The 27,594-nt window shown below is 48.9% G+C and overlaps 1 protein-coding gene across 2 annotated transcripts in view; it reads right to left on the bottom strand.

Annotated features, from left to right (window-relative positions):
• ZZZ3 (zinc finger ZZ-type containing 3) overlaps positions 1-27,594 on the bottom strand; it is a 557,158-nt gene that overhangs the window by 152,676 nt on the left and 376,888 nt on the right. For both annotated transcript variants that reach the window (XM_078645214.1, XM_078645225.1), the window contains one exon: positions 9,771-9,905. In XM_078645214.1, coding sequence (XP_078501340.1) covers positions 9,771-9,905 — 135 coding nt within the window. The remainder of the gene's footprint in view (positions 1-9,770; positions 9,906-27,594) is intronic.

The following is a 27,594-nucleotide window of genomic DNA, read 5'->3' as shown; positions in this document are numbered from 1 at the left end:
AGGCTGCCGGCTACTTTGAACCTTAGGAATTTCCTGTATGATGGACGGATGGTGATGTGAAAATACGTATCCTTGAGGTCGAGGTTGAAATATAATCTCCCTTGTTTTGGAGTAGCAAAATATCCTGCAATGTTATCACATGGAATGACTTTTGTTCGATAAATGTTGAGTTCTCAGGTCCAGAATTGGTCGAAACTCCTTCAACTTCTTGCCATCCAAGAAGAAAAGGGAATAGAATCCCTTTCCTTGTTGTGATGCAGGAACTCTTTCTATCGCCCCTTTCTTGAGCATGGTTTTGGCCTAATCTTGATGTTTTGGAATGGAAGTTCGAGGTGGAGTTGGTGGTTGGGTCTGGATGAATTCTATTGCATGGCCAAAATGAACAAGGTTTAATACCCATTGATCTGTTATGTCTAGCCAGCATTGAATAGTTGGATATTCTTCCTCCTAGCTTGAAAGGGGAGAAAATGGGAGTAGCTGGAGCCTGTAAACAGTAATTGACGTCGGCCCGTGTTGTGTCTCTGGAGTCCCATTCTGCCTTTTGGTGCTGGCCTATTGGAGGCTGGCTGAGGTGGTTGACATTGTGAGTACTGTGGATGAATCTGCTGAGAGGCAGACGAATATGAGGGTTAACGCTATTGTTGGTAACCTCCTCTGTAGGAGAGAAGCCCTATTCCCTTAGCGCCTCAAAAGGGCAATTTCCGATATTGAAGTGTACCCAACGATTTAGCTGTGTCTGTTTTTATGGCTTGTAAAGCACTGTCATCGAAGGGCAGACCCAAGATCTTGCTTCGGAATCCGGCCTTAAAGAGGTAGTTTTGAGCCAACACTGCCTGCTTAACACACCAGTTCCTTCAAAATATCTGAATGCAGTAGTGGAAATGTTCATGGCACAATCTATCACCTCCGATGATGTACACTCTCCTTCCGGCTGAACTTCTTTGATGTCCTACAGGAGCTGGTCCAGATATGAAGCAATATCAGACCACATTTGGCGATCATATCGCCCAAGAATCACCATGGAATTTGCCGCCCTTACCGTAAGGGCAGGCATGGATGAAAAGCACTTACCAATATTATCAAGGCACCTACCCCCTTGTCCGCAGGGGCTGTGATTGGCGCAGAGGGATTCTTTAATCTGCATTTTGATCGGCTGCCTGTATGATATCTGAATCAGGCTTTGGGTGACCAGTGAGACATGCAAGAGCATCCTCTGTAGCCTAGTATTTTGTATCCAAGAACGGAATACCTGCAGTCACCATGCCGGGATTTTCCAATACTTTTAAGCCCACATCCCACGTGCAGTTCATGATTGACATAGCTCTCACACTCTTCCGAAAGGGCTCCTTGAAATCATAAAGAAAGCAGTCAGTCTGTGTAGTGGGCAAGGGCAGGACAAATCTTTTTGCTGCTCTTTTTAGCTGGGTATAGAAACCCCATTCATTGTCTTCAGGTGGGGAATCCACTGGAGTTGGCAACAGAGATGATGGTGTAGGCAATAGATAATCCATTTGATGCGGGGGATCGCAAAGCTCTCCCTCTTCTGTCGTCATCAGAAGTTGCTGGGTCCTGCAGGAGTGCTACACAAACAAAAAATGGATGAAATGCTGAATGAATCATGCATTTACCCCCACTCAAGAGATCTGGGTTAAATCAATTGTTCTTTTGTTCACCATGTCACCCTAGTTTAGACATAGTCATATGCAAATCAGTCTTGACCTCGTTTCTCATGGGAACAGTTGTAGGAAGGTGGATACCTGACTATGGTTGCCCCCAACTTTTTGCCTAGTGTTTTGCTGGTTTCTGACTTAGTTGGCCTGGGATCCTGCTATTCAGGACCCCAGGCTTCCTGCTCTCTCTGTTAAAATGGACTCCATGTACCCTAGGTACATATCTAATTGGATACTGAGTCACCTTATCAGTCCCTGTACAGTGTACCTTAGGTACCTTAGGTACCCAGGGCATAGGTGTACCCAGGGCCTACCAGGGGCTGCAGCATGTATTATGCCACCCCTGGCTGGCCATCCAAAACTGACACAACTGGCTGCACGACAGCTGGGGCAAGGTGGTGTAAACACCTTTTGCTTTAGATATAGTATTCCTATATCTAACCCTAAAATGGACACATATATTCCTATCAGTCACTCCTATGGCAGGCCTTATCAATCCTGAAGGCAGAGTGCTTGGAATTATGTGAGATGGTGCTCTGGCATGAGCTGAGCCCGTTTGCAGCTTGCGGAACAAAGTCCAAATAGCTGTTCCATGATAACGCTATACCATATACTCGTAAGTGCATTATAATCCTCGCGGTTAAATGCTAACTTTGGTATAGCATTATCAAAACATGTCGAGTAAGGTGTCATACGAATTGGAATACTAACCACTCGCCAATTCTGGCGACAGGGTTAGCATTCCACCCTTCTAGAGGGACACGACATGTATGTAACTGTGAACCCCGGTTAAAGTCAGACACAGCCTCAGCTCCACAAAATGGATGCTGCCACCGAGACACAAGTCTGCCCTCCTGCTGCTGGGAGTCCTTCCAGCAACGGAGGCCTGGACAAAGGGTTTCCTGTCAGGGGCGGTGCTAGCACCATCCCAGACAGGATTTTGTGTATCCCAGGTAGGCAGGGCTGAAAGGAAGGTGACTGCAAGTGGCACCCCGGTGCTCACTGTGCATATGCCGGCTCAAACCAGTTCCTGGGGCACACCAGCCCCTGAGCTGGGGAGAGACCGGACAAAGGAGAGGGGTGTAACCACCCTCCTCCTGGTCCCACCCATAGGGCAGGACCTAGTCGCGTGCCAGCCCCTTTTTTTTTTTTAGGATAAAGGTAGGAGCAGGCCCCCTTCCCAATTTAGATCATTCTGAATCTTGAAACTACTTTCCACGAAAGGAACTCTTGACTCTTCTGAAGACTCTCCCTTGTGGCTAAAGAGTAGCCACCCTGCACCAGCAGGCACCATCGAAGCTCTTGCGGTTTGCTGCACGTCCATCCTCCGGATCAAGACTGCCCAGCTCGACGAGACCCGGATTCCCTGCCATCTCTGACCTCTACCTACATCATCCAGCCCAGCTGAGATTCGTGGGTGTGACGAGACCCGTGGGACCGGCAATCTTCAAGACCTGCACGACGCTTCACCAGCACGACCCCCGAGAGACCCTCGAGTAAGTGCATTGGGGTTTGAGAAGCCCTAACCCTAAGCAGCTCCAGCACCTAAGTCCAGCCTCCCAGCATCCACGAGATCTGCGTGGGGCCCTTCTGCTTCTTTGCTGCTTGCCACGTTGTCCGGTCACTTGCCCGTTGGCTAGTGACCCTCTTGACGACGTACCACGACGTTTTCACCGCTGGTCTAGGTCCCCTAGACTGGCCCTTGCTTCTTGTCCAAAAAGAAGTGCCCTGGACCCTCCTGGTCCACTCCAGACGCCATTTTTACTCCACCGCGTGGGCTTGCCTTTGCCAAGGTTTGTTGCTCAAATCCTGAGTCCAGCATCTCCGACAGCCTCGTGGGACAGCTCGCACCTCCAGCCTGGACGCCGACAACGCCTCCTGGCCCGTGTGACTGCAGAGTCCAGCGTCGCCCACTCACCTGGTCAAGGCGACTTCATCCGGTGCCATCCTGGTGCCCACATAATCACTGGCTCGTGATTAAGAACTAAGTCCCCTCTGCTTTCAGGTCGTCTCCTTCACTGATCCAGCCTTGGATCACACCGAACTTCTTCACTGGTCGCCTGCCAGCAACTTCTTCTTTCAGGCTCCATAGACTTCAACAAGGATTCCCGACGTCTTTTGAACCTGGGCTAGGTAACTGGAGTATTTCGGTACTCCAGCACAGGTTCACTATCCAAGTGTCCAGATCCTTTTTCGTTTTCAGTCTACCTAGTCGGATTCGTCCGGAAACAGTAACTTTAGAAACGCTAGCACCCATAGACTTCTTCCCGCATCACGCGTGAGAGTGCACACTCTGCACCCGATCTCCCTAGGCCTCCTGCTCGTAATCTTAAGGTTCAGTCGTGTAGTCCTAGCGATCCTGAAGCCTCTGGATCTTGTTACTTACCTGCTAGTATTTCGCATTCCACTTTTAAAGTATATGGTTTTTCGCGCCCCTCGGGCATTTGTGTAAGTTGTGCAACTTGAAGTATTTTCATAAGAGTTTTGTATTGTGCTTAGCTCCCTGACTCATAAAGAGTTCAGGGTAGAATTGTTATTAATAAATATCCTATATTTTTATAACAACTTGTGTGGTGTCCTTTCACTTGGTGTTCAAGGGGTATATGTGATGGTAAAACAGCTGGCTTAACACGCCCTCTAGAGTTTAGCCTGAAGACTGCTCGTGTCCATGCTACTAGGATAGCTGGTCTAAAAGGTTGACTTACAACCAATCATCAATAAGGATTGTTTGGTATGATACAAAGTGATCACTAGAATAGTGACCACTATATATCAGGCCAACTTCTCACAACAGTTCAGCCCGAACCGCCAAGCCAATTAATCCCTGGACCAGAAACAAGCCTCCTGGGACCGGTTTAGGGGTATTACACCTCATCAGCCATGCTAGCTTGAAAACAGTGGCCCAGTGAGCAAGGGACCCAAGTCTAGGCATACCCATTTCACCTAAGGCGAAAAGTGCAACCTCATTCAACAGGTGGGTTGGTAGCAATGGTGACACCTTCCTTGAAGAGGTATATGCATTAAATAGTTTATTTTTTAAGTTTTTACTCTCATCGACTGGGTCATCCACTAGGTGGTCAACGAGGATGGCAGTAACGACTTAGAGAGCAGTGTCTTCAATCGGTGGGAGAGATGTCGTCGACTGGGGAGCAGTCTTCACGGTCGTCGATGAGTTCAGAGTAATCTTCAGCATTGACAGTCTAGGTGTATGAGCAGTCAACAAGGCTGTTGTCAAGAAGAACGACGTTGAAGTTGGTGTGGAGATAGTGCTCGAGTTAGCTGTCGTAGATGCCACCTTGTATGTCTTAGTTGACGGCGCAGACTACATGATTTTCAGCAATGGAGAGAATCTAGTCGAGGATCTGTCAGTAGATGGTGCAGATCACAGTTTTTGAAGGAGTCAGATTTTAGAAGGGGCTGTAGGCAGATCCGGCCCTGCCTTTTTAGGCCTTTTTGAGGAGGTGGATCCTTTTTCTACTTTCAGCTAGAAGAAACCTCACATTCCTGAGAAGATTCTGAAGAACTGTGCCCTCTGTAATATCCACGAGTGGTCTTTTTATATGCTTTTTTTAGGCTGCTCCAGAGAATGAGATTATCTCTCCCTCTTCTGCAAACTTCTTGAGGAGTAAGAAGAGTCCTCCCGGTCATCACACACCGGCTCCTTACTGTTTTTAAGTTTCTGGAGCCATATCGGCAGCCGCCCTTCACGGACCTTCAGAATTTTTGGAGTAAAGGAACAACATACCTAACCTTCTTTGGCCTCATGCGCTGGATAAACGCAATTATATAAAAAAACGACCGAAATGGCAGGTGGGAGATTGTGAACTCGAAGTGGCTAAAGAGTACAAATACCTAGGAATAATGATCTATAACAAAGGGTCGTATGACCAACAAAAGGAGGCAATGCAAAGGCGAGGGACACTCCTAGCTATTACTGTGAAAAATCTTAAAGACAAAATAACCGGTCCAAACCTGCTCCCGCTGCTCGAAGTACTCCGAGCAAAGCTCCTCCCAACAATAACCTACGGCAGTGAGGCCATGAGAGGGAAGGACGAAATAACCGTGGACAAAATAGTCTCTAAAGCACTAAGAATAATATTCAAGCTGCCAAAATACACCTCCCCAGCGCAACTAAGACTTCGGATTCCCAAACCAGGCAATAAACCGGAAAGGTGCGTACGTTAAAAGCTGGTACAAAATAAAGAGCTCTGCGGCCGATCACTAAACTCATTCCTATGGAAAGAAATTACACGGAAAAACAACTCCCCGGCCATGGCTCATCTTCAATCAGGGATCAGTGAGCTAGCCCTTCAGAACATCTGGGAATCCGGACATCCTTTTAACAACGTCAAAATCCTGGTCAATAAACCTCGTCTCTACTGAAAAAGATCGAGCAGACTTAAATAGGAGGGCGCATAGCTGGTTTGTGATTTAAAGTTACTCAAAATGCTCACCACAACCGTATCTATGCACCAGCTTCTCCAGAATGCTGAAGGAAAGCTTTTTGGCAATGTTGATGGGGATTTTACCTGTTCAAACCCACATGGCCCCATGGAAACGTTCACCTGCAACCACCCTCTGCAGACTGTGTGGAGAAACCAAAGAAGATGTGTTGCACCTTCTGTGTACTTGTGAGACTCTTGACCCGGAGAGGCGAGAACTGTTAAAGCCACATATAAACGAACTGCATATTCGGTCCTGCAGACAGGCAGTGAAGGCGTGCTTCGAAGGGGCCAACGTAAGACTACTCTGCAGTTTTGTCCGCTTTGTGAAAGAAGTACAGACAAAACTAGGCGCAGAAACCTGAGCACATTCAACCGCGCCCATGGCCCCCGCCAGGTGCCTACTTATGAACTCAACCCCGCACAGACACTAAAACTAGCGGGTAACGATCAAACAAATAACTATTTAGATCTACGGGCCCAGGTGACGATGTAAGTTCGGAACTCGTACTCAAACTCTGCCTGAATTAACGATGTTTAATACAATTTTATTATATGTATTTTTAATCAGTTTAAACTCTTGGTTTTAGAATACAGTGTTCTTGCTTTTAAGGAAATATAAAATTGTGAAATATACGTGTTTTATTGTACAGACTGCTAAAATTTTAATTAATCAAGCAATAAAGATTACTTACTTACTAGTCCTGACGAGGCTCATCAGAATGAAGCCTTTTCTTACCACAGGTAAACAGGCTCTGAAAAGACTCTTTTCTTTGTCTGATCAAGCCAGAATTGCAGTCAAGAAATACAGACAAACTGGAATTAAGATATCTCTGATGTAATAAGGTTTGGAATTACTTGGAGTAGCTCAGAACAGGTATAACTGAGTAGAGCTCAGTGGAGACTCCCTAGCATGACACTCGGTAGAAAATCTGAGGGACAGGAGCTTCTCACAGGAGCGTTCTAGAGGGCAGGACATTCTGATTAGTTCAAACCTAAGTTTGGTCTCTTTTTAAAAAAGTACGAGGATATATGTTACAAAACTGACTAGGGACTTTGTTGTCTATGTTTAACATTGCATTGCTGGTATAAGGTACTGTGGGACTCCCATCACAACGACGTGGAATGATTTAAGCATGTAAATCTATGAAAGTTCCAATAACCATTATTATTAATGTGCTTAGCCCTATTAGTGATAGTGGCAGTAATCCCCAATGAAAATGTAGATTATGGCAGTACCGTAGTTGTTTGTATCACTCTCTGTCGCGATTGACCCAGCGATATTTTATGTATTGTGTGGTCCAGGACAACCAAAATTCTAGCAGTTCGGGGTGTGTCGCTGTGTTAGTGGATTTATTCCAATTGATTGCCACACCTGGGATCGTATGGAATAGTGTAAATTCACTTATGACCAGGTCAAGTTCTGGGCTGGGTCAAACAGGTGCAATATTGTCTGGATATAGAGGCACTATCAAATTGTGTGGACAGAGCACAAGCCATCTTCTCCCAAGTACTGGTGAATAGCACACGCCAGTTGTTCCGTGGCGAGAGTGTGGGCCATTGGGGACAAGGGGAATCCCGGTCTGGTGCCCCAGCCTAAATGGAACAGTTTAGATAGGAGACCTCCCATTCTTACCCAGGAGGTGAAAGAGGTGTATAGAATTTGCACCCAGCTGACAATGTTCTTTGGTATCCCTGGGTGTGTCACGACAGCACACAGTTCCCTTCAATAGACTTTAATGCTTTAGCATCATATAGGAACACAGCCGACACCACTTGCCTGGGGTCCAGTTGGTGGATAAGAGCAAATAATGAGCACAATTGTGTGATGTCGACCTATCAGATATAACTCCTGCCTGGTCTGGAAGAACTAAGTCCTGCATGGCCGGTTCAAGGATACCTGGCAACAAAGGTCATGCTATAGACCTCTGTTGTAGGGTCCCAAAGATGACAGATGTTGGAGTTGGAGCTGATAAAGGAATATTTCATTTTGTGGCTCCCCTCACTAGAACCTCTTGAAAAGTGGAGACATTGTCCACCAGTGAAATTCGTGGAGGAGGAGAGTCAGTCAATGTGGGAGAGAAACAACCATTAGATGTAGATGATATTGGTCGTTAATGATTATGGTGACAGTGATGAGACCAATGAGAAGAAGTCCAAGTATGTTGACAGCTGTAACAATGGCACTTGGAATGATGGCGCGATCTTCACCTTGATGTGCATGGCGTTGCTAGAGCTGGTGGTGGAGGAGACTTAGGTGGAGGTGGTGGAAGTGGAGGAGGAGGACGATATGGAGGCGCAGGTTGATGCTCCGAAGAAGGGGAATATGTCCTGGAATACTCAGTCAGGTGAGGAGTAGATGCACCTTCTCTTCTTCCAGGTCTCCTCAAGCCTGGGCAATGTTGAAAGAGTTGGACGACGACGAATGCTTTGACACGCTTGCCAACGGTGAATGTCTAGGTTGTCTCAACGTTGCAGAGCGCCTCGACATCAAACTTAGAGGATGTCTCGACGTTGATCTTGTATGCCTCGACGTCGATCTCCAAGTACGCCTCGACGTAGATCTCCGAGCACTATGCATCGAGGCGACCTGGATGGAGGCTTTGAAGTCGGTCTTGGGCGTTTGCTTGACGTCGTACCTGGAATCGACGGTGAACAGGTCGGCGCCGTACCTCCTCTGGACGTAGATGTTCTCGACCGGGATCGATGTTTTTGAGTCCTTTCCTTCTTGGAACGCTCCCTAGAGGCTTTTAACAGAGACCTGGTAGAGGTTCTACCCTCTCCATGCCCTGAGGTCCCACCTTCAGGTTGAGATTGCAACCTACTGTGCTCCGCAGTCCCATGAAGGCAAATCATCTCCGGTCTCTCAAGGTACGTCTGGAAAAGTTCCTGCAGTGTTGACAAGAATCAGGAACATGATCCTCTGGAAGACCGATTATACAGACCTCATGTGAGTCTGTAATGGCCTTCTGTCTCCCACAAGCTGGGCACTGGTCAAAACGAGATGGCATTTGATGGCATTTGAGCAGCCTATGAGGCTACTTCTCTATCCTTCTGCTATCATTCCAAATTCAAATAACTGACTAACCTATCTACCACTTAAAATGTACTTGCATGTTTCACTATACTAATTCAACACTAGAAGCGCTTTGACGCCTCGTCAGGGGTAGTAAGCGCTATATAAATGCAATTACAATATAATACAATACAATGCTCTGTCCTGCTCCTTTCATCTCCATCATAAAAAAAGGGTTTGTGAGAGATTTATACTGATGGACACAAAAATTATCTGAAATGTGCTTACTCTGGCCCCTTTTTTCTCTTCAAGATGAAGAGCCTGGCCAGTTGTAGCCTAAGTAAATAGGCTGCATAATCGGTCTCTTTTTCTTAAGTGTCTTTGCAAGCCTTCCTGGAGATATATATATCTATCATATATATATATATATATATATAGAGCTCGGGGTCCCCGCATGTGAGCGGGACTAGTCAGCACTTTAGACTATACATGTTAATCCCCCGTGAGAGAATGGCCTGATACATCAGATGTTAATGTATATAATATAAACACCTGGAAAGAAAAGTCAACAAGTACAATATCAGTTACAAGCCACGTGATCAACATTAAATAAGCGATCACAGAAAAATACTTGCATCTTACCTTAAAGCCAACGTGATGCACAAATCCACCTTCTGCATTAAACTGTAGGAGCTTCTTCTTCCTAAGCCTCTTCAGGGCAAGAAGTTCTTTGTATTCTGCAGATTCGCGACAAGAAAGTGGTATATTTTCTTCATCCTGTTCAAAAAATGAAAGTAAGATTTTGTAATAAGATAAAGTAACCAATGAATTTAATGTTAATATTGCCAAGGATTATTTTTAGTCAGGATTGCAACTTCATAAAATGTTTGTTTGAAAATCTGGACAAATCTCAACTACTAGATTCAAGGGTGGTCTGGCCTTACACAGCAGATTTATTCTAACAGAAAAAATGGAATAGGTCTATTACTACTCACCCAGCGCCAATATTCAAACTAAATCAGGGAGATGATATCAGCTCATAATAAGTAGGGTAGACCGGATTTAGCTTTCTCTTTCTTTGTGTGTGACTAGCAAGCAAGTATACAAGAAGCATCTTCAATGTTTTGGATCTTACTTTGTGCAATTGGTTTTTTAGCAACAATTTTTTTTTTATTCCTAATTTTGCCTCTCGAGGCACGTTCTCTGCCCTACAACCTTAAATACCATAATCATTCATGCCCTCCCCTTTTCACTTGCTTTTCCAACTTATGTAGTCCTTCCACTACCCATTGCATATGTGGTGTCGCCTGGCAAGCCTAGGCCCTCTAGCAGCTTCAAGTAACTTTGCTCCCTACTTCACCTGTGAAGCTAGTGGCAAACTTGAGTTTTCATGGTTAGCTGAGCAGCAAGAAATTGAGCTGGACGCACCTTTTTTCTTTTTAAACACACTTGTTAATAAGACTGTTGTCAATGTGTAACATTCCCGGTGAACAGCTGAGAAGGGATAAAGACACCTTGCATAATATTAGCCTCCACCTCATTAGGTAACACTGCCCTTGTCCAATAAGGTAGTCCAACAGTCATTTAGTGTCACTTTTAGAAGTTTTTAGAAAAAAAAGCAGAAGCCCTAGCCACAAAACAATTGGATTTTTTCTTTTTTACTACCTTCAAAAGATGTATTGCTTTTCTATTGACCTGGGCTGAAACACGGGTTTGGCAAGAGGCGAGCTGCATCTCACAATCTTCAGCTTCTGATACAACCGAACTTCCAAACGGCATGGGCAAATATTGTTCCTTCTATTAACCCGTTTTCCGCGGCTAACATTCCGCGCGGTGCAGGCGTTCTGAAGGGTGGGTGGGGCTGCATAGGCCAACGGTTGTTCGCAGCACCAGGGAGAGAGTCCTCCCGTCGGCCGCTGGGAGCACGGAACAGGTTAAATTAATTCACTCCTTACAACATGCACAGCACTGCAGGTGTCAACGGAGTCGACATGTGTCACCACACTGTGGTTCTGCACAGTGCTTTCCTGCTACGCCTGTTATTTTACCCATGTTAGACGGCTGAATATGTAGGGGACATTGCTGTTCCTAATTCACAGTAAAGCATGCCTCGAGAAGAAATGCAGTCCTGCCCATAATAAATTCTACTGTACATTTTACTAATATCCGGATATGTTTTTTTTGTTTTGTTTCCGCGACCTAGGCTGTGATTACAGTATATCGAGCACCAGGCCTGTTTGTTCTAAGCCGTCATAGACCAACCCTCCCTCACGGTAGGAAAAGTAGTAAATGAGCCTGAAATGGCCCGGCTTCTTCTTTGGGACCACCCCTAGTGGAGATACAATGAAGTCTTTTTAGCGGTGACTTGTCAAATGGACTGGCCACGCGGCACAGCTATAGCTATTTGGCTACTTTCCACCTTGCCACTTAGGTATGGTCTGTGACACTTACGTTTATTGCAGAGCCTCCTTTCTACAGGTCCCACATAGGGTATGATAAAGCAGTCTCTAAAGCCATCTGCTGGTAAGTGTGTCACTTCCTTCCTACTGTACTCGTGGAATAACTGGAGAAGTGGTTGGCCAGTACCCCATCCCTCTAACTTCTACCGCGGGGTCTCTGTCGCTTTTTGAAGGGGGATCTTTTTCTCACTACTCCCTTTCCCCTTCCTAAACCCGCTGGCCGAGGGGTTCCCCCCCACAGCTGCTGCAAGCGTGTCTGAACTTGCACGCCAATCCCCATTTGAACACCGCGGGTTGTGACCATGCGTGTTTACCAAGTGTACTGTTTGTCCTTACTGGCCTGTTAGTACCTCTCAGTCTCTCTACTGCTCCCGTAGGAACGAAATGAATGCTCATTTGTTTCCACTACTTCTTGTGCAGCGACCATATGTTCAGTAAATCCAACTAAATCCTGGAGATCCCAGTCCATGATTGGCCATGTCTGCATTCTCATTGTATTTTAGCCATGCCTCCCCCTGGTACTTGCGCTGCATGCATCTTCTGCTCATATAGCAACAGGGCAGCTGCGCTCGGAGAAATTTCTCAACAAACACGCATGTCAAGGTGTGAAAAGAGGGTAGCCAATTCTCAATGGACCCCTTTGACCTGGGCTTGCGCCTTTCCCTCATGTTCTCCTCATTCTTGTCCTCTGGCACCAGATCCAGCCCTGTGTGCCTGGCTTCAAGCAATAAAAATGCACCAATTAATTCCTTGCTCCAGATTTGTGCTTTAACGGCCAAGGGAACCATGCTTGCCAGTCCGATCTAGTGTACCTGCTAGCCAGTTTGCTATTAGCCCAGTGTAGTAGTGCCCCCACCATGCCACTGTTGGGTCTGTACCCCGTGCATCGTATGTCTCTGCTTGTTGGGCGCCTGGCTTCGCCCCTTCTCGTGCGGTTCCTCAGCCTGCTGGCTGTTTGTCTGAGCAGTTTGAAGTTTGTGCTGGCTGCTACTGCTAGCTCCCTTTCTCTGTACCAGGGATCACCATGCTGCCTTGTCCCACATCCTGTGTCTGCCCCGGCCAGTAATAGAGGTTCGGCCATGAGAGGGGAGAGGGTGGGAGGGAAGCCTCCTAGGCTTCCAGCCCCCTGCCACAGCTACCATGCTGGGGGTACTGTTGGCGATGGCAAGTATGGTGCAGACCCCATGGGTTGCCCTGTCGATGAGATCACTGTGCTCACTATTCCAACCTATGCATATGCTCTGCATCCTCATGGCGCGCGCCACCACAATTTGGTTGTACACCATGTTCTGTGCTCACCTGGCGTGCCCCCTTCCCATCGCAGGCTGTGCGTATCTCACCATCAGTTGCATGGGTCTTCCCTCTGGTCCTTTGCGGGCACCGCCTTAAAGGCTGCATGTCCCCTCTGGGTGCCTGCTGTGTCTGGGTCTCACTAGCTGCTATGCCCTTCTTCGCTGTCTGTGCTGCTGCATGAGTGCCTTCTGTGGCCTCTCTTTCTTCTCTTCTCCCTGGGTATGCTGCTCCCCGAGCTCATGCTGCTGCTAGACTCCATTCTGTGGCGCCCCACTTGTCACGCCTTTGGGCTGGTACCCTTTTCGCCCTTTCCTAGTGCCTTTCAGCGTGATCTGTGGCCTCCTTCATGACTCGCTCTCCCCACCACTCGCCTTCAAGCTCCTCACCCACGAACAAAAGGGACTCCACAACACCGGACCAGCATGCCTCAGACGACTCCGCTTCTACACCCCCAACCGCCAGCTTTGCTCCGACAACCTCGCCCTCGCCACAGTCCCCCGCAGCCAATGAGCGACCTCCGGCGGCAGATCATTCACCCACCTCGCCGCCAAGACCTGGAACACCCTGCCCATCCCCCTACGGCAGACCCCAGACCTGCTGACTTTCAGAAGACTCCTCAAGACCTGGCTTTTCAAGCAGTAGCAGCATTCGCCCCCACCTCCCTCCCCCAGCGCCTTGAAACCCTCACGGGTAAGTAGTGCGCTTTACAAATGTTCTGATTGATTGATTGGGATCCATTTTGAAATGCAACTCGTAAATCAAGACACAAGATAAAAGGCAAAATGTATTGCTGCATTCCTGAGCTTTGGGTTCAGTATCGAAAAGTGTGTACACGATGTGTGAGAAGATGGAAACTGGCCTGCTATATTTTTTTGCTGCATTTTTAGCAAAGGTCTTTAAATTGTCTCTTCGTTACCACCACCATTCTGCTTGATGGAGGACATCGGGAAGTGGAGATTGAGGTATGCTGTGTTGAGCAAGTCATCAAGGCATGGCCTGCCCAGTTCTCTCCCCACGGTGTTGCTCCCAAACAACGGATGGCCGTAAGGTTTTAATGTACGGCTGTGCTCGTTTTCAGTGCTCCAGTTTGAGACTCCCTTCCTCGATACCTCCTGTGGAAACCATCACTTGAAATTAAGAATTTGGTTGTTCTGCAGTGGAGAGATACTTACAGAGGGAATAGCTATAATCCAGGTCCAGGACACTGGCACTTTAATCAGCAATCCCTGCCTGCACCATCATTATAAAAGTGGGACAGAAACTTCCTCACTTAGTTCCGGATTTCTCACTGCTCATTAAGGTGGCACTCTGCTGAGTAGCAGAGGAAATCTGGAGATTTAGGTTGGTGTCACTGACAGCTAGTCAACCAGAGCTTACTGACATCTCATGTTAAGAACTGGTGGAAAAGCTGTGGGACAGCCTAGGTACTGCGGCATACCTGGCCTGTCGAGAGTGAAATATCTCCCGCAGGAAGAAACTGCCCATAGGAGTCAGCTGCTGTGCCCAACTGGAAGGGACAGCCCAGGGGGAGTGAAGCAGGAGTAGACACGAATGCTCAAGTAGGTCTCCCTATCTTCCGGAAAATGCTACTTACCAGCACGCATCTGTTCTTGGCATGGAGAGCTGTAGATCCGCATACTCTTGCATAGATCGCCATCTGGAGTTGGGCTCAGATGTTAGCACTTTGTTATTGTAGAAGTCTTTGTAGTCAAGAGATAGGCGACTCCTCCATTGGTTAGTAATGCGCATGGGGATCAACTGCATCTCCAGATTGTTTTCGCCATAAAGGGAGATGGAGTTAGTTAGAACTAGAAAAGATGTCCATGTGTAATGTATCCAAGTAAGATAGTACAGCAACACATAGGTGTCTGGGGAGGCGGTTGGGCGTATGCGGATTTACAGCTCTACATGCCAAAAACAGATGCATACTGGTAAGTAGCCTTTTCCGTTTGAGGCATAGGAGCTGTAGATCGCATACTTCTGCACAGACTATACAGCAGTTAAACTGTTAGCAGTGGCTACCTGTATGTGTTGCAGTAGTTTTAAAAAGTGTTCTTAGTACAGCCTGGCCCACACTAGCTTGTTGCTTTGCCTGCACATCTACACAGTGGTTTGTGAAAGTGTGCGGTGTAAACCATGTTACGGCTTTGCAAATGTCATCTATGGCATTCTTTGGAAACATCCCCATGGATGACCCTATCTTGTGTGTGGAATGCGCTCTAGGGGGAATGAATAATGTACGCTTTGCTTTTTGGTAGCATGTTTGAATGCATTTAAAGATCCACCTGGAAATTCCAGCTTTTGATATAGGATTGCCCTTACGTGGTGGTGAGAAAGCTACGAAAAGTTTAGTTTTCCTGAAACTTTTTGTTCTTTCAATGAAGTAAAGACTAGCTCTTATGACTTCAAGCATATGAAGAGCCTATTAAGCTACTGAGTCTGGTTGAGGAAAGAATACTGGGAGCTCAACAGGCTGATTAAGGTGGAAAGCCAAAACTACTTTAGGTAAGATGGTTCTCGTTTGGTTAATGCCTGGAGTTCACTTACTCTTCTGAGAGATGTGATGGCCACAAGGATAGCTACTTTCCATGTGAGGAACTGTAGTACGAATTACTTACCTTTGGTAAGAATGTATCTGGTAGAGACGATTCTAACCGCAGATTCCTAAACGTAGAATTATCCCCAGGCATAAGACTGGATCCGGAATCTTTTTTGCCACAGCATCCCTGCACGCCGGGGGGACGGCATCACTCTACTCCACCCAGGCGTCGTCCGCATATGTGACGTCAGCGAGGTCACAAAAGTCCAAACACTGGCGTGCCTATGTCAGTTTTCTTCGGGGAACTTTTCCACGCCACAACGCGGAGCCATCAGAAAAAACCGTGGGAGTATGGGAACAGTGTGTGAAAGAGCAGAAAAATTGGAAAAAGAAATGGTGACAACACCACCATAAGGAGCAGTGTCAACACTGCAGTATACAAAGGCAGGGGAAAGAAGAAAGAGCACAGCCCGGAGTAGTCAGCCTGCCAGTATGTAGACAGCCCTCCCCCGGGGACAAAGAACATATGTAAAAGTCATGACAACATGTAGCAGGACTACCACCGCAACCAAGAACAATGAAGGGGAACCAGTGCAAGACAAACCAGGAACGACAAGCCCGAAGACAACCCCACACAGGATGTGACAAGCCCCCCCAGGAACAAGGGGCAGAGGCACAGCCAGAGGACCCCAACCTAGAGGAAGCAGAGGGGCCAGAACCCTTAGTAACAAGGGAGGAGGGAAGAGGTTGAAGGAATGCCCCCAATCTGGAGCAACCAGAGCAGAAGGGCGCAGAAGCACCAATAAACTCATCCCCCAACGTGCCAAGAGGAGGAAAGAACCAAGAAACAGGACGAACATCCCGTCAAAAGAGCGCACTCACAGAAGACATAGCCACCCATCGGGAAGTGAGCACAGAAGACCAAGCCAAAGGTCCTCAGAGAACGGAAAAAGGGCGGGCCGTGAAGGAATTTGCGGCTAGAATCGTCTACCAGATACATCGTTATCGAAGGTAAGTAACTCTTACATCTGATAGAGACTACTAGCCACAGATTCCTTAACGTAGAATAGATACCCTAGCCATACCCACAGGGAAGGAGGAGGGTCTGCGAGAGGACCCCACCAGCCTGGACAAAACAGAGGGTCCCACAGGGTACGAATCCAAAGGACAGGGCGTGGAGTCCTGTCCCGCCAGGCAAGGGGAACCCCACAATCGTCTTCAGTTTGGCTCCATCGTGCCGGACGCCGGCCTAGCTGGCCTCCATGCCCGTGAACTCACTTTTATCAGCGCCAAGTGCGTACCTCTATCAGCGCTGGACTGGGCAGTAGGACTTAGTTCCTGAAACTATAAAAGAGCCAGATTTTATACCATCTCTGGATTTCGACTAAGACTTCCGGCGAATCTCAGCCCGCCGCTGGGGTGCGTCCCGACGTTTGGGGTGGTGCTTCCGCAAAATACGCCCCGCTAACATCGTGGTAGTTCAGACGCATGTCTTTTATCTCTCGGCTTGTGAGCGCCACGGTCTCTATAAAGTTCCCTTGACCGAACCGAATGCCCCACTTTGACTAACTATGCTACTATCCCCGTCAAGAGTTATTGATCTGAATTGCTAGATTTGTGCTGTCGTCCCCCTCCCTTCCGCTTTGTACCCTGATGAAGGTGTGGCCCAAGTCCAGGCCGAACACCGAAACGTGCGTTGGCGCTTGAAGATTGTTCCGCAGTTTTTCCATCTTGTCTTTATTCCTTTTTGAGACCTTACGGGACCTGATTCATCTATAACAACTGGCAATTTGGCTGTGGTGCAAGAAGGGTGAATGAAGAATGTGTGAGTATGTGTGGTTTGACTTGATTGACTGAAGGGACTTGTGGGACTTGGGTTGATTGAGTTGATTATTTATTATGTAAATGCAGAAATTGTCCATATTGCTGTTTGAATCGATATTTGTAAAAAACTAAATAAATATGAAATTCTTTTTCTAATTATGTCTCCCTTGATGCTATGATTAGGGCTGGTCTAGTGGGTTTATGACTATTTGTGTAAAATTGGGACTCTATTAGAGCCTATAGATCCATCAGATTTAGGCAGATTTTCCTCTCACTTTATTGTTCATAACAGAGGGTCCCACAGGGGACAAATCCAAAGCACAGGGCGTGGAGTCCTGTCCCGCCAGGCAAGGGGAACCCCACAATCACACCACCGACCCCAAGGGAGATGCGGGAAGACAAAAGAAGAAAAGAAAAGGAAGCCCGTTCACACTGAGCAGAGGAAAACAAGAGCAAGGCAGAGGAGGCCGAAGCACCCCACGCCCATACAAGGCAACAGAACCTCCATCCAAGGCCAAGGTAAGGAAGAGGAAGAAGAGCAACTTAGAGACTCCAAGGAGACTAGGTAGAAAGAAGGCAAGCCCCTCCACCGGGAACGCCTCCCGTGAAGAGGGAGCTGGGCCTACCACGGCCAGAAGGCAATGGACCAGACAGTACGGCGCCGACAGCAATAAGCAGGCGGAAGCAAAAAGGAGCCCGGGGTCACCCAGGAAGAACCAGCAGTATACTCCCGAAAGAGGGGGGGGGGGGGGACGGACAAATCCCTCGCCACCCTAATGGGGGAGGAGGGGGGGGGGGGGGAAGCAGGGCAGAACCGAGCGTAGGGATCGATGAAAGAAGTGGACAAGCAAGAATGGCTGACACACCAACGTGCCCAGAAGACACATTTGAACACCACTCCGGCACCGGCAAGCATAGCCACAGGACAATGGACTCGGGGCCAGCCGAAGACAGAGCAGGAAGGCGAAGGAAGGGCCCAGACACACCTCAGGGAGGAGTCCACCCACAAGAAGAGAATTGCACTTGCAACTTATTGTAATGCCACGAGGAGCAGAGGCCCGAAGGCGACCACAGCTCCGAAGCACAGAACAAGCTATAGAACAGCTACTACTACCCCACATAGGGTATGTTAAGTCCCAAGACCTAGGAACCCTCTTAGGAAGAAACTTCCGCAGCAGAGGACAACAAAGAACCGCAGAAAAAAAACCAGCAGAAGGCTTGTCAAGCAGCGCAAGAGCCAAAAAACATAAGGCCTAATCTCAGGACCAACTGGGTGTAGTGAACTCAGTGCAAAAAAACAGTCAAAAAGGGGCCAGCCAGCAGCCAACAGAACCACAGTCCTGACAAGAGGACTCGAATGCACACGGATCACACAACTGGGGCAACTCGCCCAAAAGAAAGAACAACTCCCAAAAACCAGATGAACGCACAGGTCACTGAGAATGAGAGAATGGGAGAATGGGAGAATGAAGAAGGAGGTAGGAAGGAGGAAGAAGGAAGAAAGAAGGAGGAGGAAAAGGAGGCCGAAACCCTGCCAAGAACCACTGGATGGCCTGGTCAGCAGGGGCATGGAACAACAGAGTGCCATCGAAGGGAAGATCCACCAGACGTTCCCAAACGTTTTCGGGGAACACACTGTCCCGAAGCCAAGCATGACGGCGAAGGGCAATCGAAGAAGTCATGGCACGACCAGGCACCTCCGATATGTCCAGAGCGGAGCGAAGCATAAACGTAGCCAGCTCTCGTCCATCTAACGCATGATGCCGCAACACCAGCACCCTCCTGAGAAGCGGCAGACCCAAGGGGCTCAGCCGAGTCCCACAAGAAGTGGCCCTAGCTAACACACAGTATAAAGGGCCTGCAGAGCCGCACTGGTCGAGGCGAACATAATCCGCCCCCAAGAGTCCAGCCAGCGGGCCTCCCGTGATGGTGGAGACAACAGAGGTGGCAGGGAGGGAAAGGCAGTTTCTGGCAGAGGGATGGAGGTAAAGACACACCGGGTCCCGCGGTGCTGAAAGGTGGCGGTGCAGAAGGTGATGGGGCACCAGATCCCCCGTGGCGGGACGCCCCCAAGTCCCCTCCAGAGAAGAAAGGAGCGAGCCCTCAAAGGGAAGCAGCAGCTCCCTACCACCAGAGCCCTGGTGGAGAACTCTCAGAAGATGATCCGCGGGGAAATGGGCAGCCGGATCTCCCATGCGTAAAATCCCCTCAGCCATGGAAACAACGTGAGCGAAGGCCGCACCCACCTCCGTAGGGCCCCACAGTGGGAAAAGCAGTTCCTCCGTAGGTGACAGCTGCAAGCTAAGGCGGCCATCCCCTAGGCCAATCGGGGTGGGGAAGCGCCAGGCCCGGAAGAGGGGCCGATGAGTGGGGGACCTGTGGCAGGACGTCGTCGACCAGCGCCAGAGGAGACGCCGGGCAGGCCTCTGCCACATCACACGGCACAGGAGACCGGGGGTGGGCCGGAGTTGAGGCGGCTAAGGGACGGCGCCAGAACTGCGCCAACTCGACCTCCGACGAGGCAGCCGCCTGCGTGGAGGGACGAGAGGGACCTGGGGAGCAACAAGGAGACCCCCGCCAGACTTTACCCATGAGGGGGTGAGAGGGGCCCTCCGGCCCCAGTGGCGCCAAGGCCGACTCGACCGCCGACTCTACCTCCGAAGAGGCAGCCGCCTGCATGGAGGGACAAGCGGGGCCCGAGGAGGGACGCAGATTCCCCCGCCAGCCTCGACCCATGATGGGACAAGGGGGGTCTGCCAAACCCTGTGGTGCCGCCAGGGCCAGCAGCCGCCGGCGCCATAGCGGCGTCACCTCGGCCTGAGACAAGCTTGCTGCCTGTCCATAGGGCTGAGAGGGGCTCAGGGATGCGACCCGAGCCCTGGCGACCTCCCGCGACACCACAGGGACCCTCGCAGGAGTTTGCGGCAAAGCAGAGACACTGTGGTGCAAAGGAGGGAACGCCGAAGGGCCGCACCCCAACGGCACCACATCCTCCGAACCTGGACCAAAGTCCGTTTTCGCCGGCGACGCCACGGAGGGCCCCACACACTGCAAGGGATCCGCTGACGTCCCAGGAGGGGAAGGAGGAGTAGGAGAAGCCATTGATTCCTGCAAAACTGCCACATATGTCTCCATCTGGGCTCTCGATGCCCCCTAACTGTGAAACGGTGGATAGGGGGATGATATGCGGGGCCACATCACCCGCGGAGAGCCCATGCCCCCAACAGGCTGGAAACCAGCCCTCGGGGACAAACTGCGACACTCACCACAGGTGAGCGACGCTCTTGCGTCTTAGGAGAAGGATGAGGACGACAACGACGACAGCGGCTTCGAAAACCTTCCGCTGAGCTGATCGAGGCGACAAAGCTGATCTGGCCATGCGAGCCAAGAGAAGTTTCATCCGACGCTCCCGCCGCGACTTCGGCTTCAACTGTTGGCACGCCTCGCAATCAGTGGAGCCGTGATCTTCCCCCAAACACCACATGCAAATGAGGTGAGGTGAGGTGAGGGTCCGTCGCTGACATCAAGCGTCCACAAGGGTGGGGTAAGAAGTAAGTTCCAGGCAGTAACCATACTGGATAATTTGTCTAACCCACTAGTCTGTGGTGATGGAATTCCAGACAGGTAGGAACTGCGATGGTCTTCCCCTGACCGGAGTGGAGTGATCTGGGGGGAGTGGAGGGAAGTCACTGCTTTGTGGTGGGGGAGTTGCAGGTGTTAGAAGCACGTCCTCTGCCCCTGTTGCTATTGCCTCAGTAAGTCCCTCTAAAATATCCTCTGCTAGGGGAAGTTTGAGTGGGGCTTTTGTATGTTGAAGAGGTGTTTTCTGTGCCAGTTGTTTTGGAGGCACCCCTATAAGAAGAGGGACGAAATACACCTACTAGTATTTGCTTGTAGAGCCCCCATAGATTTGGCTGTTTCTGTGTCCTTTTTCATCTTTTCTAAAGATGTGTCCACAGTAGGTCCAAATAAGTGTTCCTGATCCAAGGGTTGATTGAGGATGGTAGACTGTACCTCTTGTTTAAAACCAGATATGCATAGCCACGCATGTCTGCGTAGTAATACACTTGGATTAATTGTGCGAGACGCTGTATCTGCTGCATCCAGGGCACATTTAATTGAGGTATTTGTAATTAATTTTCCCTCTTGTATAAGATTGTTTGCCTTGGTCTTATATTGGTCTGGAAGATGCTGCATGAGCTTTTCAAGCTCATCGTAGAGAGCCCCGTCATACCTTGCTAGTAAGGCTTGTGAGTTGACGATACGTCAGAAGTTTGCCGCCTGGGACGCAACTCTTTTATCTGATGCGTCTATTAGTTTAAACTCTTTGTCCGGCGGAGGTGCATCACCTGTGGTTTGGGAATTTGCCAGTTTACGGGCATTTGCCAGTACCAATAAGTTCAGAGGAAGTCGACCTTTAACGTAAGGTGGATCACTTGGAGCTGGTTTGTATTTTTTTCTCAATCCTAGGATTGAGTACCCTAGCTCTGACAGGGTCTTCAAAAACCTCAGGGGCATGTTTAATCATCCCTTTGAGCATAGGGAGAATGTTTGTGTTTTTTTGAGGCTGTGAGAATGTCTCTAATAAAAAATCATCTTCCTGGGGGTCTGAATGGAGTTGAACCCCATGGTATTTGTGCAGCTCTATTTATTAGTTGCACAAACCCCATGTTGTCACCTGGAGGCAATGGTCTCGAGGGGTATAAATCTGGCTCAGGTACATCTGGGACATTATAATCTTTCCAAGAGTCATGATGTGGAATACTGTGGGTGTCATCAATATCTGTATCACGATGTGGTGGGTCTATGTCTTCATCTCCACCTGCTAAATCCTCCTCATCATCATCATCATCTTGTGTTGCAGGTGATAGAGGAGGTACTGGAGAGTGCGCCGGAGAAAGTATAATGGCGGCAAGCTGTGGAGGTGGAGAAAAAGGCCTCATAGGTGAGGTGGCAGAGTCTTTTCTTTGAGGGTATCTCAGGAGTTTGAGATGTCCAATTTCCTCTTTCTAGGTGGTATAGAGGTGACTTGTTCCGTAATGGGGCCAATATGAGTGTCATTTGCTTAGTATCTGGTGGATCCGGATGGAAAAGTTCCTTGGGTCCACGGTCTTTTTTCGGCGCTGAGGACTTGGGCTCCGAGTGGTGTTTTGGCCTATCTTCCTTAGCTTTAGGAGGAGTTTGTGTCCTTCTGCTTAGGTGGCATTTTTGAGACTGAAGATTTCGGCTGTTTCGAATCCAAAGTTTTGGATGAAATTTGCTTCACTGCCGAAGATTCTGGTATCTTTGGTTTTGGTGCCGAAGAGTCAGGAGTTGACGGTACCTTGGGCTTATGTTTCGGTGCTGAAAACGGTTATTCGGCACTGTGATGTGGATGGCTCGATCCAGAGCCGCCTGAAGGCTTAGTGGCTTTTCGGAGCCGGGCCCGGAGGCAGGGCTTCTGAAGCATTATCACGGTGTCGACTCAGACCCGAAGGTGAAGGTGTTACCGGAGCCTTGTGTTTTTTCGGGGCGTCGACATCAGTACTCATGGTTCATTGACCTGGAGTAATCAACTGGTCTTCTAAGTCCGATTTGTCAGCTACGGAGACGCTGACTTGTTCATCTCCTGTCTCCAGTTCGTCTGGGCCTGCCTCGAAGATGTTGTCTGGCGCCGAACCGGTTGATCTAGAAATTTCGTGACGTTGAGCCCGGCGATCACTTATGGTCTTCTTGGACCTGAAAGAATCACTGGCAGTGTCGACTCTCGTATCCTGCAGAGAGACAAAGGTTGCAAACCTAGTGGAGATCTTTGTGTGGGAATTTAGCCTCACACTTGCATTTTTTAAATGCAGTCCTTTCCATATGCTGGTTGATGGCACCAATCGGCCTAACAGCCCACGTCGACGACCGGACTCGAAAATCTCTTTGGAAACTGGTTGCGCATCGAGAGATCACGATCGAAACAAAACAGTCGAGCAGTGAGAGGTTTGCGCGTCAAAGGGGAATCGAAATGACACAGACCCGGAGTGCAGCAAATCACATCCGAACCCGATGGCGGAAAAAAACAATCTGGAGATGGAGTCGATGTCCATGCGCACTACTAACCAAAGGAGTCACCTATCACGTGACTATAAAGACTTCTACAATAACAAAGTGAAAACATGTGAGCCCAACACCAGATGGCGATCTATGCAAAAGTATGCGATCTACAGCTCATATGCCTCGAACAGTTACTTACCTAGTAAGAATCTGTTCATGGCATGTAGAGCTGTAGATTCACATGCTTTGCAAAGTCCTGCCATCTAGTGTTCGGTCTGGATGTTTGCAAGTTGTTTTTCTAAGAAGAAGTCTTTCCTAGTCCCGAGGTAAGGGGACTCCTCCTTTCGGTGATAGTGCACATCGTTATCAACTCCATTGTTAAATTGTTTTCCCGCAAGAGGGTGAGAATCGAGTAAGTGTAGTATAGAGATGTCCATGCATATAAATGTATAATTAAGAACAGCAACAACTACGGTTACCCAGGGAGGCGCATGTGAATCTACAGCTCTACATGCCAAGAACAGATGCTTACTGGGTAAGTAACATTACCCGTTCGAGGCATGTGTGCTGTAGATACACATACTTTGCAAAGACTATAAAGCAGAATACTCCCAAAGCGGTGGCTAACCTGTAGATGTTGCAGTTGTTTGGAACAGTGTTTTAAGCACTGCTTGGCCTACATTAGCCGGTTGTCGTGCCAACGCATCTACACAATTTATGTTTGGTAAATGTGTGTGGTGTAGACCATGTAGGTGCTTTGCATATGTCAGCTAGAGAGACATTACCTAAAAAGGCCACACAAGCCCCTATTTTGAGAGTTGAATGCACTCTAGGGGGTATAGTTCAAGCCCTTTGGCTTTAGCTTAGCAAGTTTGAATGCATTTAACAATCCATCTCGCAATACCAGACTTGGAGATAGGATTGGAGATCAGCGCTCATCCTCCTGGACCGGTCAGCCGCCTTCGACACGGTCTGCCATCGCACTCTAAAGACACGCCTCCTAGAGGCCGAAATCCAAGAGAGGGCCCTCAAGTGGACCACGTCCTTGCTCTCCTGCAGAACCCAGAGCGTCTGCCTCCCGCCCTTCCGATCCGAGGCCACCGACATAATCTGCGGCATTCCCCAGGGCTCATCCCTCAGCCCGACGCTGTTCAACGTCTACATGGCCCCCCTCACACAAGTGGCCCGCCAACATGACCTCAACATCATCTCCTACGCCGACGACACCCAGCTCATCCTCTCCCTCACCAAGGACCCGCACACCGCCAAAACCAACCTCCACGAGGGAATAAAGGCTGTCGCCGACTGAATGAAGAACAGCCGTCTGAAGCTGAACTCGGACAAGACGGAGGTACTCATCCTTGCACCCACCCCCTCAGCCTGGGACGACTCCTCGTGGCCGACCACACTGGGGACAGCACCAACACCCACCGACCATGCACGCAACCTAGGATTCATCCTCGACTCCTCCCTCTCCATGTCTAAACAGGCCAACGCCGTCTCCTCCTCCTGCTACAACACCCTCTGCATGCTTCTCAGGATCTCCAAGTGGATCCCGACCGACACAAGAAGAGCGGTGACACAGACCCTCGTCAGCAGCAGACTGGACTACGGCAACGCACTCTGCGCAGGAATTCCAGCCCAACACCTTCGACGACTACAACAGATCCAAAATGTCACCGCCAGACTGATAGTCAACATCCCTCGCCGCAGCCACATCCCCCCCACCTGAGAGACCAACACTGGCTCCCGGTCGACAAGAGGATCACCTTCACACTCCTCACCCACGCACACAAGGCACTCCACAACTCCGGACCAGCCTACCTGAACAGCAGACTCAGCTTCTACACCCCTACCCGCCAGCTCCGCTCCACCAGTCTCGCCCTCGCAGCCGTCTCCTGCATCCAACGTACTACCTCCGGCAGCAGATCCTTCTCTTACCCTGCCGCCAAGACCTGGAACACCCTCCCTAACCACCTACGGCAGATCCAAGACCTACTCGCCTTCAGAAGACTCCTCAAGACCTGCCTCTTCGAGCAGTAGCACGCCCCCCCTCCCCCCCAACAGCGCCTTGAGACCCCCACGGATAAGTAGCGCGCTTTACAAGTATTCTGATTGATTGATTGCCTTTATGAGGTGGAGCAAATGCTACAAACAGTTGTTTTGCGGAAGTTCTTTGTTCTATCTAGGAAGTACAATAAAGTTCCTTTAACATCAAGCATGTGAAGTGCGTGTTCTGCGACGGAAGCAGGTTGAGGAAAGAAAACTGGTAACTCCGCTGATTGGTTTATATGAAAAGCAGAAACTACTTTGGGAAGGAATTTGGGGTTGCTACAGAGAAATATCCTGTCTTTATGCAGCTGAAAAAAAGGTTCCACTAGCGTTAATGCCTGTAGCTCGCCAACTCGCCTCAGTGATGTGATAGCAATGAGCAAAGCTACTTTCCATGAGAGGACCTGTAAAGGGCATTTGTGTAATGGTTCAAAAGGTGGACCCATGAGCCTTGTGAGGAGAATGTTGAGATTCCACACTGGGGCAGGAGGAATCCTTGGTTGTATCACCCTTTTTAAACCTTCCATGAAGGCTTTGATTACTGGAACTCTAAATAGTGACAGATGTTGCCTATTTTGCAAGTATGCAGCCACAGCTGCAAGGTGCCAACGAATAGGCATGTAAGCCAGTCCTGTTTGTTGTAAATATAACAAATAATGTTTTGTATAGAAGCATCTAAAGGATTGATTTTACGGTTATTGCAATATGCAGCAAATCTTTTCCATTTTGCAGCATAGCAAGCTCTGGTGGTGGGCCTTCTTGCTTCTTTTAGAATATTCATACAACCTGGTGATAAATTAAAGTAACCAAACTCTTTGACTTCAGGAGCCAGATCGCTAAATTCAGTTTTTGGGGATTTGGATGTCTGATTTCTCCACAGTTCTGGGTGAGGAGACTGGAGTTCAGGTGCAGTTTTTGATGTGGAACTAGTGAGAGCTCCAACAGGGTGGTGTACCATGATTGATGAGCCCATTTGGGAGCTACCAAAGTTAGTGTAAAGGATGTTTGCCTGAGCTTCCAAACCTCCCATGGAATGAGCAAGAGAGGCGGAAAAGCGTAGGCAAATAGCCCTGAGAAGTTCATCCATAGGGCACTGCCCTTAGATCGTGGGTGTGGGTACATGGAGCCGAAGTGGGCATTTTGCGTTTTCAGCTGTGGTAAACGGATCTATTTGTGGAATTCTCACTGTTAGAAGTAGGGAATCAGAACTTGGGGGTGAAGTTCCTACTCATGTGGTTTTCTTCTGTTGAGGAGATCGGCAATTTCATTGTTTACTCCTGGGAGATGTTCTGCCAGAAGATAAATCTTGTGATGGATCAGCCAATTCCGAATGGCTTGAGCCAGTATTGACAGTTGGAGCAAATGTGTCCACCCCCCCCCCCTTGCTTCTGCATATAGTACATTGCTGTCATGTTGTTCGTCCGGACTAGGACAGTTTGGGCTACGAGTTGCATTTGAAAAGCTTTTAGTGCTAGGAAGAGAGCTAGGAGCTCTAAATAGTTGATGTGGAGAGTTTTCTGCTGATTGCTCCACATGCCTTGTATTGCAAAATCTTTTAGGCGAACCCCCAACCTGTTAGAGAAGCGTCTGCTGTGAGCAGGATCTGTGGAACAAGGTTGATGAAAGGCCGGCCTGCTGATACATTTTATGGAGTCCAACACTGCAGAGAGCGATGTGTATGGCTATCTACCAACACTAGATCGGTTAATAGTCCCTGTGATTGGTTCCACTGACGTGCTAAGCACTCTTGTAGGGGGCGCATGGGAAGCCTTGCATGGGGTACAATTGCTATGCAAGATGCCATCATTCCCAGTAGTTGCATGAACACTCTGGCTGGTAATGCTTGGTTGGGTTGAAACTGTAGAATGGCAGTTTGAATATCATGGATTCTGGCTGTATTGGGAGAGGCTAGGGTTTTGACTGTCTACAGTAGCTCCCCGATAAGTTTGCATCTGTGATGGTTGTATGTGTGATTTCTATGCATTGATGGTGAAAGCCAGTTGATGAAGCAGATCTATTGCAACTTGTGTGTGCTGGAGACAGTCGTGGTAAGCGCTGGCTTTGATGAGCCAATCGTCCAGATAGGGGAAAACGTGAATTTGTGGTCTTCTGAGGTGAGCAGCAACTACTGCCAGGCATTTGGTAAAAACTCTGGGAGCTGTAGTTACTTCGAAGGGAAGTACCTTGAACTGATAGTGCTTGTTTGCTATCACAAATCGTAGGCATTTGCAATGAGCTGGATGAACTGGAACATGAAAATATGCGTCCTTTAAATCAA

The sequence above is a fragment of the Lissotriton helveticus genome, chromosome 1_1 (genome assembly GCF_964261635.1).
Source record: "Lissotriton helveticus chromosome 1_1, aLisHel1.1, whole genome shotgun sequence".
NCBI classification, from domain to species: domain Eukaryota; kingdom Metazoa; phylum Chordata; class Amphibia; order Caudata; family Salamandridae; genus Lissotriton; species Lissotriton helveticus.
This window is presented reverse-complemented; position numbering and strand designations above follow the sequence as displayed.